Here is a 13,286-nt window from a genome sequence, read left to right as displayed (position 1 = left end):
TTCAAAACCTGTTCATGGATAAGAAAGAAGCCTAAGCATAGAGCTATAAGGACACGTCAAGTATTGACAAATCTATAACCGAGCACAACATTCCACTATATCCTAGGCCCAAGCTAGTGAAATACAAGAGAAGAAGATTGAGACTGGAATGGACCAAAAAGATTGGAAAGGGAGTGGCCAAGCAGAGTGACAGTGGATTTCTAGAAGTGTTTCACTACCCTGATTGGTTAGCCAACATCATTCCAGCTTCCAAGAAGGATGGACGGGTCAGAAAGTGCATAGATTATAGAGGTCTAAACAAAGCATCATCGAAAGATAATCAGCCATGGTTCCAAGATATCCTGTAGTGGATGATCAAAAGAATTTATCTTGAATCAGCTACTAGAAATGATAAAAGGAGCCTTAAAATGCTTGGTAATGTAGTTTGCAGTCTTAGACAGTCAATTGTATAAGAGAATGACCAATGGTGTATTGTTGAGATCTGTATCAATGAAGGAAGCTGAGAAAATAATGGAATAGATTCACGCGGGAGTTTGTAGCACCCACATGAGCGAAAAAAATTTAGCAAAGAAGATTCTTAGGGTTCTTCCGGTCGACAATAGGAAGAGGTTGCATTTTAAGGTGCTACGACTGTCAGATTCATGGAGACGTGAGTCACATTCCACCGTCAGAATTGCATCCTTCCACTTCGCCTTAGCCATTTGCTACTTGGGGAATAGATGTTAATGGCAAAATCTCACCACTTACCTCTAATGGACATGATTCATAGTAGTGGCAGTAGATTATATCTCAAGATGGGTTGAGGCAGAATCCTTCTAGAACATCGATGCCAAGCAAATGGTCAAAATTCATCGAAAAGAATCTTATTTGCAGATATGGGATCCCTCATCATGTAGCGATAGATAATGGAGCTCAGTTTTAAGCAAGAGTGAAAACACTGATAGCAAAATATGGAATTGAGCACCATAAGTCTTCATCATATCGTCCATAGGCAAATGGGGCAATGGAAGCCACCAATAAGAGTGTCTCAGAAGAAAAACAAAAAAACAGAAAAAAGAAGAAGAGGAAAAGGGAAACAAAAGCAAAAGAAAGGAAAAAAAGAGAAAGATAAAATAGAAAAAAGAAAGAAAAAGAAAAGGAAAAAAGAAAAAAAAAAGGGAAAAAAAAGAAAACGAGAGGAAAAGAAAAGATTTTAAGGAAAATGGTTAAGAATTATCACGATTGGGCCAGAAAACTGCAGTGTGCTTTATGGGTTTACAGAACTACCATCAAATCTGCGAATGAGGCAACTCCTTATTCTTTGGTTTACAAAATGGAAGTGGTGCTACCAACCAAAATAGAAGTGCAGTCGTTGCGTGTAATGATGGAATCGAAGATTTCAGAGTGTCAATGGGCCGAAGGTCATTATCAAGAATTCGCTCTCCTAGATGGAAAGAGGCTCAACGCTCGATTCAAAGACCAATTGAAATGGAGAATGGCTAAGTACTTTAATAAAAGAGTCAATGCAAAGATACTAAGAGTAGGAGATTTGGTCCTGAAACAGATAAGGCTAAACATTCATGAGCCAAAGGAGAAAATCCAAGCCTAATTGGGAAGGTCCATTCATGATCAAGAAAATATTCTTAAAAATTGCAATGAAGCTATCAGATCTAAAAGGCGGTAAACTTACAAAATTAGTCAACCTAGACATGTTGAAGAAATTTCGCCTCGCTTCCTATTCATTTGTGGGTCGGGACCCGAGGGCCTCTTTTTTTCTCAACAGGTGATTTCAAGAATCATTTTATGTTTAAGACGAAACGTCTATGGCAAAGCCTAATTAATTAAATTCACCTTTTGTGTTTTTATTAACTTTAAAGCTTGATGTGTTAAGTTTTTGTCATTATGCAAATGATGTGAATTTACATTGTTGATATTGAATAAAGGGAAATATTTCAAACATTCCAACTAAAATCATTATGCATATTGTGCATCATTTTATAAAAGTATAGTTAATCTTTTGATTAATTCATGAAATTGAAAAGCAGAGAAATAAGGCAAAATATCTGTCTAAACTTGTCAAAAAGTAGACAATCAGTACAATTATGGCACTCGTGCTTGGTTCAACTGTTAGTATAAGCACATAGCCAGTAGCTTCACTGTATAGACTCCAAAGTGCCAGCTCTATCAGGAAAAGGAACAATAATACAACTGTGCCAAATGAAAATAAAGCAAGATAAGCATTTCTGGGTAATCAAGCCTCCTTTGAAGTGAATAATCTAGAACGGTATGATGACGCCATATTACCAAGACAATTGGCTCAAATAGTAGGCTGCGACCGTAGTTAACCCACACAGGGGCACATAGAGCATATATAAAGACACAATGACATGTTGTACATACTACCATAGGTAAGTCTATCTAATATCTGATGCGGTAGTGGCGGTCCAATCTTCTGCCCTCGAAGATGTGTCTCCAATGATGAGCAAAGTGCTGTGACTGATAACAAAAGAATAGATGGCTTGATGACAATCTCACTATCTTAAGCTGCACGGTAGCCTAAGAGCTACAAATATGACACCGATAGTCAAAAGAAAAAAAATGAAAAAAAAAGAGAAAAAACTCACTAAGCTAAAAACCCAAAAAGGGCAGTTTAGGCAAAAATTAGAGTACAAATACGAAAAATAAAAAAGAAGAAAAAACTTGCTAAGCTGAAAACTAGAAAAGGGCGGCTTAGGCAAAAATTAGAGCACAAATAAAAGAAAGAAGGCCCCCGCTAAGTTGAAAACCCGAAAAGGGCAGCTTAGGCAAAAGTTAGGGCAAATGAAAAAGAGAGAAGAATAAAAGAAAGATCGCTAAGTTGAAAACCCGAAAAGGGAGGCTTAGGCAAAAATTAGAGCATATGAGATTGACTTGGGGTATATTTACCTAAGAATGAGTGGGTTCCCCATCAGACCAAAATCAGTGTCAAAACCCCGAAATGATTCTCCTAGCCAGGTTGAAGTCTTAGTGAGAATAATTAGAAATGGAGCACAGTTGCTCTGAATCTAATCTATAATTGGCAAATGCTTGATAATACAACAATCATCAATGTGAATTAGTGTAAAGTGTTAGCTCATGATGTAGAAATAGACGAGTGGCAATCAAAATGGGAATAATAAGCCACACTCTGTGCCCACTTTAATAATGGAAATAATGGCTAAATGTCCACTCCAAGTTCATATGATGGGATATCAATGAAATGGAATCCCACGCAAAGAAATGATCATAGGATCAATATCTTGTCAAGGTATTGTGGATATCTTGTCAATAATTGACCTCCTTCCAATGTGTTGAACTATTCTCAGAGTTCCTATGAAATAAGGACAAAGTACAATGACAAAAATGTCATTAAAATTCTCCTCAAGCTCAATGCTCCCACCATTATCACTCTGCTACTCATGTCTCTTCCTTGGCCGAAGACCGTGATCAAAACGAGCCTCTCAACACATAAAATGGCAACCTATGTGAGCTCGCTGCATTATAAGATTTTGCATTAGTTTTGCATATCATGCATAGTTTTCCTTGTAGTATTTTTTATTTTAAAACTTATAGGATCATGGGCATCCTCAATAGTCACTTCCACAAGCATCACTCTTGCCATTTCTTATAACTGGCTTAGCTCCTAAAGTCTTCTACCCATATTTGTGAAAGGCAGTGGGTCTACAACACATCATAATTTGTTTCAAAGAATAAAACTAGGTTAAAGCCCACAAGAAGAGGCAATAAAAGAATAAACTGGGGCAAAGCCCATGATAATGACAATTGAAGAATCAATGGGGCAAGGCCATGACAACAAGCAATTCAGAATAAACTGGGGCAAAGTTTACTATAATGAGAAATTCAGAATAAACTGAGGCAAAATCTACAATAAGAAGGGATCAAAGAATAAACTAGGGCAAGCCCAAAATAAGAGGTAATTGAAGAATAAAACTGCAGCAAGCCCATAAAAGTGCTTCGAAGAATAAATAGGGGCAAACCCTATAAAAAGAGCTCTCAAGAATAAACAGGATCAAAGCCCGTAGAAAGAAGGTTCAAGAATAAATAATACCCTGGAGGTACAGGCCAAACTGCCTTCACCATGGGAGTTATATAGGTCACCGAACAAAGGAGCCTCTCTCAATAGTGGACCATAAACAACGAGCTCCTAGGCACCAGCTACACAGCCAATCAAGAAGGAAAAGGGAAACCTAGAAGGTTTCAGTTCTTGAATAAGCTTTATGGGTTTATTGGGCCCAGTTTGGGACTGCCGGCTCAATAGCAGTGACACAGCTCTTACGCTTAGCCTGCAACTCATCTCGACTCACTGCCTAAGCAGAGACATCACCGCTAGTTGCGGATAAAATCGATTCTATTTTTGTGCAAAAGTCACATAGTTCATATTTTTATACAAAAGTCACATATTTCATATTTTTATTCAAACCCAAAATCACACACAATCTTATAATCATGATTTGATTTATATTTTTGTGCAAAGACACATGTTTCACGCCTTTGTGCAAAGTCACGCTTTTCACACCAGCACGCTTTTCAGGGCGTAGTCACAAAATTTTACTACTAACCGTAATGGGCCAAAGGCCTTTGTTCCCTATTAGTAAAATTGCTTCTTGCAGGTTCGTCCAAAGTGATTTAACTCAGATTAAGTTGTCCCAAGCGCACCCAAGTCATCCTATATGGTGCACTTGTCCAAAGTGACAACCTCCCAAAGTGGAGCATTTAGATCAAGTCGTCCCAGGTAGTGCACCAAAGCCCTCCGAAGAAGGCACCCGTCTAAAGTGGAGCATTTCAAATCAAGTCGTCCTAGGTGGTGCACTTAAGCCCTTCAAAGAAGGCACCAGTCCAAAGGACAACCTCTCAAAGTGGAGCATTTTAGATTAAGTCGTCTTAGGTGGCACACCTAAGCCGCCAAAATTACGCACACACCAGTCGAAGCCGGCGACAACCACCAAGGCGTAGTTCATCCACATTTCATGTCCTCAGTGATAACCTCCCAAAGTGGAGCATTTCAAACCAAATCATCCCAGGTGGCGCACTTAAGCCACCAAATGGCGCACACACCCGTTGAAACTGCCGACAATTGCTATGGTGCAGCTCATCCACATTTCATGTCCTTAGTGACAACCTTCCAAAGTGGAGCATTTCAGATCGAGTCGTCCTAAATGGCGCACCTAAGCTGCTAAAATGGCGCACGCATCCGTTGAAGCCACTAAAAACCATCATGGCGCAATTCATCCACATTTCATGTCCTTAGTGACAACCTCCTAAAGTGGAGCATTTCAGACCAAGTCATCCCAAATGGTGCACCTAAGCCGTTGAAGCTGTCGACAACCATCATGGTGCAGCTCATCCGCAGTTCATGTCCTTAGTGACAACCTCTCAAATTGTAGCATTTCAGATCAAGTGATCTCAAGTGGCGCACCTAAGCCTACAAAATGACGCACACATCCGTTGAAGCCGCCAACAACCACCATAGTGCAGCTCATCCGTATTTCATGTCCACAGTGACAACTGCCAAAGTGGCGCCTTCTAATGAAAACTGCCAAAATGGCACCCTACGTCAGCAAAGCCGCCAAAACGGTGCACCTCCTCTATCCAAGCCATTCAGAGAATGCAAACAAGGTAAGTGTTTCTTACTTGTGCATCTACTTTATACTTTGACAACATCTTGCTTAAAAAGCAAAATATCATCAAAGTGGGGGCAAACTGTAGACGCTCAATTTTTACCCAAAAAGGACTTAATGATGATAAACTTTTTTTATGATAAAATGAGTTTGAGACATCCGATGAATTAGATTCTCGAACCGATGATCCGAGTTTAAGAAATGTGACCCATCGGGTCGTTTTCACGTTTTCAGGGTCCGCATCAAAACAGGGCCTGGAAATGCGTCTCGGGTATGCCCGTGATGTGTCCAATACACTGCCTCATTTTGCATAGCACCAGTGCTGATTTCGTGAAAAATGGGCCCATCCCATTTGGGGCCCATCAGTGGCCCATGCCACGTAAGCCCTAAAACTAGGGCCACCTAGCAACCTATTTGCCTATAAATAGACCAAGGGTCTAGGCAAAAGGAGGGGAGAGATTGGTGGCCTAGCCAAACTATTACATTTTCATTTCTGAAAACCCCTTAATTTAAAATCTATAAAAAAGTTTTATAGATTTGTGTTAAGGGAGGATATTTTTCTATTAACAACTTCAGTGGATTTGCAATTAATCCTTCGCGAAACACTAATCAAATAAAACTAATCTCAGATCTTTTATCAAAGATCAAAGCTTGTTAAATATCTCTTGCCATTTCAATCCAATCTCGAGTTTTTCTTTAAAATAAAGTAAATTGAGAGTCTAAAACTCTTATTCCTCATCTTTTTCTTCTCTTTGGTGGCCCAAGTCGCCATTCTTAAGCCTGGTTATGAGGGAAACCTAGGATCAACCAAAAGAGGGTTGTCTGTATCGAATTGGTGCACTGAGAGTAGTAGTGGCATGTACCACTAGTAATGGCTCTGTGCCACTTCTTCCTAGACACCCTCTGTTGTTTATTTGCTGAGTTTTCTGATCAGGGCGTGGTCCGCACGCCACTAAGTGTGGTGCATGCCACTTCTTATGGGGCTCAGACCTTCATTTTAGAATCTCAGCAACTTAAAATGAATAACTATACTTTGATTCTGAGATCCAATCGAGTTAAGCATTCTTGCTTAAAGTGCGTAAACAACTCATTTTTTGTCTAGATGAATAAATAAAGAATGGAAATGAGTGGTGATGGTCATAATTGTTCATCATTCGAGATGAACAAAAAATTCCTAAGCTCAAATCCCATTCTAAACTAAATAATAATGCTTTATTATTCTGCCCTTTACTCTTCAGTTCTTTTAATTCTACTCTTTTACCTATTATGCGCTTTACTTTAATGTGCTTTAATTTATGTAAATCTAACCCATTTACTTTAGTTTAGAACTTCCTAACATTTAACATTCATCATTATCATCATTGTTGAATGATTGTATGATTTATGTTCTGTGGATTGATCTGTGTTTTTGTGGATGTTTGTTATTGTATGTATGTTGATTCTTTATTTTAATTGTTGTTATTCTTATTAGGCTTAATATAAAGGACCTTGAAAGGTCCTATTATTGCTAAGTTGTAATTAATTAAGGGGATTTGGAAAATTTGGAGGGTTAAAGGGTATAATGTATTTATGACATGGTTCGTATGTTTTTCACCTCTCCCCCTTCTTTTGATGATTTACTCTATGATTTATGTATGATATTATTTGCATGTTTGACATGTTTTCCAAAATAGCATCAGAATTAGTTTTACACCTCAATTTAAGTTAATCCTATTATTTATCATTATGAATTAATGGACAACAAGGAGGCCGGTTTAACCGGGCGGTTCGGGTGCCTAACACCTTCTTGATACCGTACCTAACTCCCTTACCTAGTCTCTGGTTTAAAACTACAAAGAATTGACTAATTCAAGAATTTTCCCTAAAGAGGGTGGCGACTCCAAAATATTGGGAAATTTGGAGGGTTAAAGGGTATAATGTATTTATGACATGGTTCGTACGTTATTCTCCTCTCCCCCTTATTTTGATGATTTACTCTATGATTTATGTATGATATTATTTGCATGTTTGACATGTTTTCCAAAATTGCATCAGAATTAGTTTTACACCTCAATTTAAGTTAATCCTATTATTTATCATTATGAATTAATGGACAACAAGGAGGCCGGTTTAACCGGGCGGTTCGGGTGCCTAACACCTTCCCGATACCGTACCTAACTCCCTTACCTAGTCTCTGATTTAAAACTGAGTTAGTTGATTTCAAAGAATCGACTAATTCAAGAATTTTCCCTAAAGAGGGTGGCGACTCCAAAATAAAACTCTTACCAAAGTAAGATTCATTTTTTCCGATGATCAATGAATGGGTCTAATAATGAAAATCAATTTTCTTAAATAAAATCAATCAAGCCCATTTCGTTGTCCTTTTTATGGAAAAATAAGCATCTTCACAACCATGCAAAATAAAGCAACAGCACAACAAGGATATAAGAAACATATATAGGCTAATAAGCAATCAATAATAACATCAAAGAATAAAAAATGAAAATAATAAAGTTAGTAGAAAAATGTTAGCACAATGAAAATGATGCAATAATAATAAAAAAAAAACACACAAAGTAAATAACTTGGGATTTAAATGACAGAAGCTAAAAGTACTGGAAAAGTAAATAACAAAATAATGAAGGGCTGATTTTTATTTAGGATGGGTTTTGAGTTCAATAATTCGTTGTTCATCACAAATGATGAATAACCATGACTATCACAACCCATTTTCCATCTTTTATTTGATTATCAGGGTCAAGGATGAGTTTTATTCGCTGCCTAAGTGAATTTACTTAGTGCTAAACTCAAATGAATTCCCGAATCAAAGCTATATTATTGAAATAAAGTTTCTGAGTTTTGAAATGAAAACCCATGTGCCACATGTAGTGGCATGCAGGTCTGGCCCTTATCAGCGGTCTAGAAAAATTAACAGATTCTTGTTTGGCTAGCCTTAGTGATGTGCACCACACATAGTGGCATGGTGCTACTACACTGTGGTGTGTGCCACTTCTCATTTAGTCGGAAGAACTGGTTGATCACTGGTTTCCCTCACAACCAACATTAAGAAAGTGTTTTTAACGCACCAAAAGGTAAAAAAGATGAAGAAAAGAGTTAAGGCTCTGAGAGGTTACCTGATTATGATTAAAAATCAAAGATTTTTAAAGAAATGGACCGAGAAACAAAGCTCTCAAACTTGTGAAAATGATCTTAGTTCTGAGTTGAAAATAATTGTTAATGGGTATTTGATTACGAGATTTAGGGAATTTTTTTTATGAATAATGATCAAGCTTTTGATTTTAGGCTATAACCATAAGGTGTAACCTTAAAATCAAAGATGACTTTTCAAAATAGTGGAGTTTCCCTTAAGTGATAAAAAAACCTCTCCCATCTCTTAAACCCTTGGCCCATTTATAGGCAAATGGGGAGATGAGGTGGCCTTCTCTAAGGTTTAGGTGGCACGAGCCACTAGTGGGCCCCAGAATCGGGCTAGGCCTGTTTTACTAAATCGGTTCAGATGACATATAAAATGAGATAGTATGCCTATATGTATCCCGGGTGGAATCGAGATGCTTCCCAGGCCCGGTTTTACTGTGAAACCCCTGGAAACCCAAAAAAGAAAAAATAGTCAAGCATATCACTTTTCTCAGTCATGGATCTTTGGTCTAAGAATCAAAACGATCGGATCTCTCGAGCTTGTTTTATAGCAAAAAGGTTATCATCACTAAGCCTATTAGGGGCAAAAATTGAGCGTCTACAGTGACGTAGTTATAACAAACAAATTCTAAATATCTAATGATTTAAAAAATTAGAAAAAACAAAAAAAAAAAAAAAAAAACTCAAATACAAAAAGGAGAGTTCCATATAAGATTAGGAAACCTTCCCTAGCATGGCTTTATATATATGTATAGATAGATAGATATAAATAGATTCTAAATAGAATTCATTTTTAAATGAATTTTTCATGTTTGGAAGAAATTTAAAATTGAAAATTCATTTGCTTTTATCTTTAACATAATGATTTTAGAGGTCAAGAAGATGGATAGTTTTGTCATAAAGTTTTGGGTTGTTTAAGTTTGTGAAATTCATTTGGAAATTCCACTTTCTTTGTTAGAATTTATTTAGTTATATTCAAATTCATAAAATTGAATTCTTAGAATTCAATTTTTCATCTTTTCATACCAAAGATAAAAATTTTGATTTATAAATAAATTCCATAAAATTATAATTCATTTATTCCAAACAACGGATAAGGTAAAATTTGTCATTGTTGAGCATAGTGCATATTTCATTTTCGTAAGAATTTTTATTTGGGCTACTATTAAATTGGGGGTTATTTTATTTTATGAAAATAGACTTAATAAATACAGTTTAACATATGTGAGTGTTGAGCCCAATGTTTTGAGATCATTTATGTAATGGACCATGCACTTCTATTAAGTCAGTATGGTTGAGTGTTAAAATTGTAGGCATAATCCTTTAAAGACTTGTGACCGAAAGTTCCATAGGATTCTCTATAAATAGGCTAGGCCCCTCTCCATTGTTAACCCTAATTTTTTGTTAGTCTCATTTATGTAATGGGCCATGCACTTCAATTAAGCCGGTATGGTTGAGTGTTAAAAGTGTAGGCATAATGCTTTAAGGACTTGTGACTAAAAGGTTACATAGGATTCTCTATAAATAGGCTAGGCCCCCTCTCCATTGTTAACCCTAATTTTTTGTTAGTCTCATTAAAAGCCGCCTATGCAAATAAGGAGAAGGAGAGCAAAATCTAGTCTTTATCATATAAATTCTAATTATATTTGCCAGTGTGTGGTTGCAAAAAATTACAATGAGTCAAGTTAGAAATTTTTCTACAAACAACAAATTAGGTACGCAAATTGCTTTCTCAATGATATTAGTGTTCTAAATTCATGTGCTAGATCTAAATTTTATATTACATGTGATATCAGAGCCGATTTGTGTATGAATTTTGGAACCTAATTAAAATTATTATGATTAAATATAATTAAATCAGATAGAATATGGCAAAATCGGAAGAATTATTTTCTTCTCCGTGTTCTCTTCGTTTTGTAGGTGGCAAGCTTGGCTAGTGTAGGTTTCGTGTGAACTTTTAGTCTTTGTGGATTTCATATTTCAATGAGAATTGTTTACATATGAATACTTTAACAAAAAAAAAAATATAAATATATATAAATATAAAAAAGGAATCTATAATTATATGATGCTATTTTTTTAAAAAAATAAATTGGGGTACTGACAGTGCTTTTCCAGTGTTGTTTTTGTTTCATTAATTACTATATTAAATAAATAAATAAAGAATCAAACTAATTCAAGACATATTTGGGTTCACATGTATTTATAATAGAGGTACAATAGTATCTCATTCGTGTTCTTAAATGCATTCACTTGTTTTTACTATGTATTTTAATTACGGGTGTTTGTGAAATTCCTAATTAAGAATATATTTATATAAGTCAATATAAGTATTACAGCCAAAGTGGGAGACTTGTTGACATTTATAGGGTTATTCTTAAGTATTTGTGAAGGTATATTTTTTTAATTATTACATATAATGATTTGCCGAAAAGAGATTATTATATGTATTAATTTGAAATTTTGTGTGTGATCACAGAAAAAAATAGGTAAATTGCGACCAACAAACCGGTCGAAAAATATAAGAAATCGGTCGCCAAATGGACATAGCGATCGATCTGCAATAAAAATTAATCGATCGCAAAAGTGCTCGTCGCAAATAATTTTGATTAGCGACTACTAATCGGTCTCAAAAGTGTCGGTCGCAATTATCAAATACGGTCGCAAATTCTAGAATTAATTAGTTGGCAATCTATCACAAATTTAAATTTAACGGCTATAATCTAATTGCAATTCAGTCACTAATCGATCGCAAAATATAATTACAAGCAAAAAAAAATTTAATAATATTAAAAACCATAATGTTTTCCACTGTCAAAAATTGACATATATTTACATATCACAAGCATCATCAGAAACAATAACAATCTAAGAAAGAACTGTAAATGTAATGTTTTATACAAAATATGAACATCAATGACAATCTAAGAAGCATCATCCTTGTCCACGTGTACTGCGTCCTCGGCCACGACCTCCACGCGAAACAATGCCGGACGCGTCTGAGTCAACCCCCTACCTCTAGCCATCTGTATTATAGATAACATAACCTATATATAATAAAATTATATGAATTGTAGAACATGTGGTAAATATATAAATATGTATAAGGGTAACTATATATATATAAACTTACTAAGGTTATTTCCAACTAAGGTTAACTATATATATATAAATTTACTATAATATCAGTAAGTGTGCGATTCCTCATTTTTCAGTTTTTAAAAAAATTTCGGCTGTACTTTCGGCTTAATATAATCAAATCTCAAGTCAAAACACACTCACATAAACACTTATATATAGTCCCAACGTATTTCCAAAGTCAAAATGGCCACTAGTAGGCCTCCAACTCAAACATATCATTCATATGATTTTCACTCAATAAAAACGATCCAGGTGTGATTAGTGAGACAATGTTTGTGTGTATTTACCAAAATAGGATGATACTGTGTTTACCAAAATTTCTCCCCAAGCCTTGTGTCACAGATAATAACAAATTAGCAAATGACTTATAGTTTAGTGGTGTCAAGATGATCATTAGACCTAAGAAAATTTGAGTTAAAATTTTAATAGGAATCAAATAAAAAAAAATATACTTTTGGTTGCAATGGCCCAGTTATTTTTACACATCATGTCATAATTAAAAAATAGTTTTTGGACAGTAATATGATCCTCTAAATATCTTAATTGTGAGAAAGTGTTATAATTTCCTTTTCTTGAGATGAAATATAAACTTTTTTGTTGAAAATTATGTGATAAAATTGATAGAGGTTTCATTCCAAAATAAGATGCAAATATAATAGAGTTGTATTGATTGCTAGGAACAATGAAATTAACATATCATAATTCAATGTTTCATTTAATGAAAAGAGGTTATGGATCCAATCTTTAGGTCTCCTAAGTCCCTTTTCATAATAATTTTTTTTTTTTGAAAAATCCAGTATTATTTATATATAGTAATTAATAAGATATAAAGTAATTTCAAAAAAATAAATTTCAACACACTTATTAATTTGGTTACTATAAAATTTGATTAGTATTAAATTACACTCATTAATTTTTTTTTTTACAAGTTACAATTATTTCTAATAATTGTGCATTATTTTTTACAATTTAGATTTAAGGTCATTTTTCTATTATCCATTCATTAATACAATTTTACAACAAAAAATATTATCCATTCATACAAAATTACAACAAACAAAAATTCTATAAAAAAAAAGCAAATACATAAAGAACAAAACTTAAAAACTTCAAATTTTCCAACAAATCTTATTTGTAACAAAAAATATATTATCCATTCAAAATTACAACAAAAAATTCACCAACATTCACACAAAATAAAAAACGATTTACAAATAACAAATGACAAAATCAACATATAAAATATAAATTATTTTGCAACATATATAAAAACAAAAATGCAAATAAAACAAAAGGGTAAGAGCACTTACCTAACCAGGAAACTGATGTGGCTTCTCCGGCGACAGGAGCTTCTCCGGCAACCGCGTTGCATCT

General features: G+C 34.9%; 1 protein-coding gene across 1 annotated transcript; it reads left to right on the top strand.

The window, feature by feature from the left end:
- The first annotated feature begins 1,201 nt into the window (after window positions 1–1,201).
- On the top strand, window positions 1,202–1,588 carry LOC149496779 (uncharacterized). The gene has a single exon (XM_089719918.1). It carries the CDS (start codon window positions 1,202–1,204, stop codon window positions 1,586–1,588), a length of 387 nt encoding a protein of 128 aa, XP_089576044.1.
- The last annotated feature ends 11,698 nt before the right edge of the window (window positions 1,589–13,286 follow it).

Source organism: Jatropha curcas, chromosome 4, assembly GCF_041381405.1.
Source record: "Jatropha curcas cultivar XTBG-Jc1 chromosome 4, XTBG_Jcur_1.0, whole genome shotgun sequence".
In the NCBI taxonomy this organism is placed as follows: domain Eukaryota; kingdom Viridiplantae; phylum Streptophyta; class Magnoliopsida; order Malpighiales; family Euphorbiaceae; genus Jatropha; species Jatropha curcas.
The sequence above is the reverse complement of the archived record's forward strand: the minus strand, read 5'-3'. Positions and strand labels throughout refer to the sequence as shown.

Coding starts and splice junctions, on each gene's coding strand:
- LOC149496779 (XM_089719918.1), top strand. CDS start 1,202: ATGGTTAAGAATTATCACGATTGGGCCAGAAAACTGCAGTGTGCTTTA.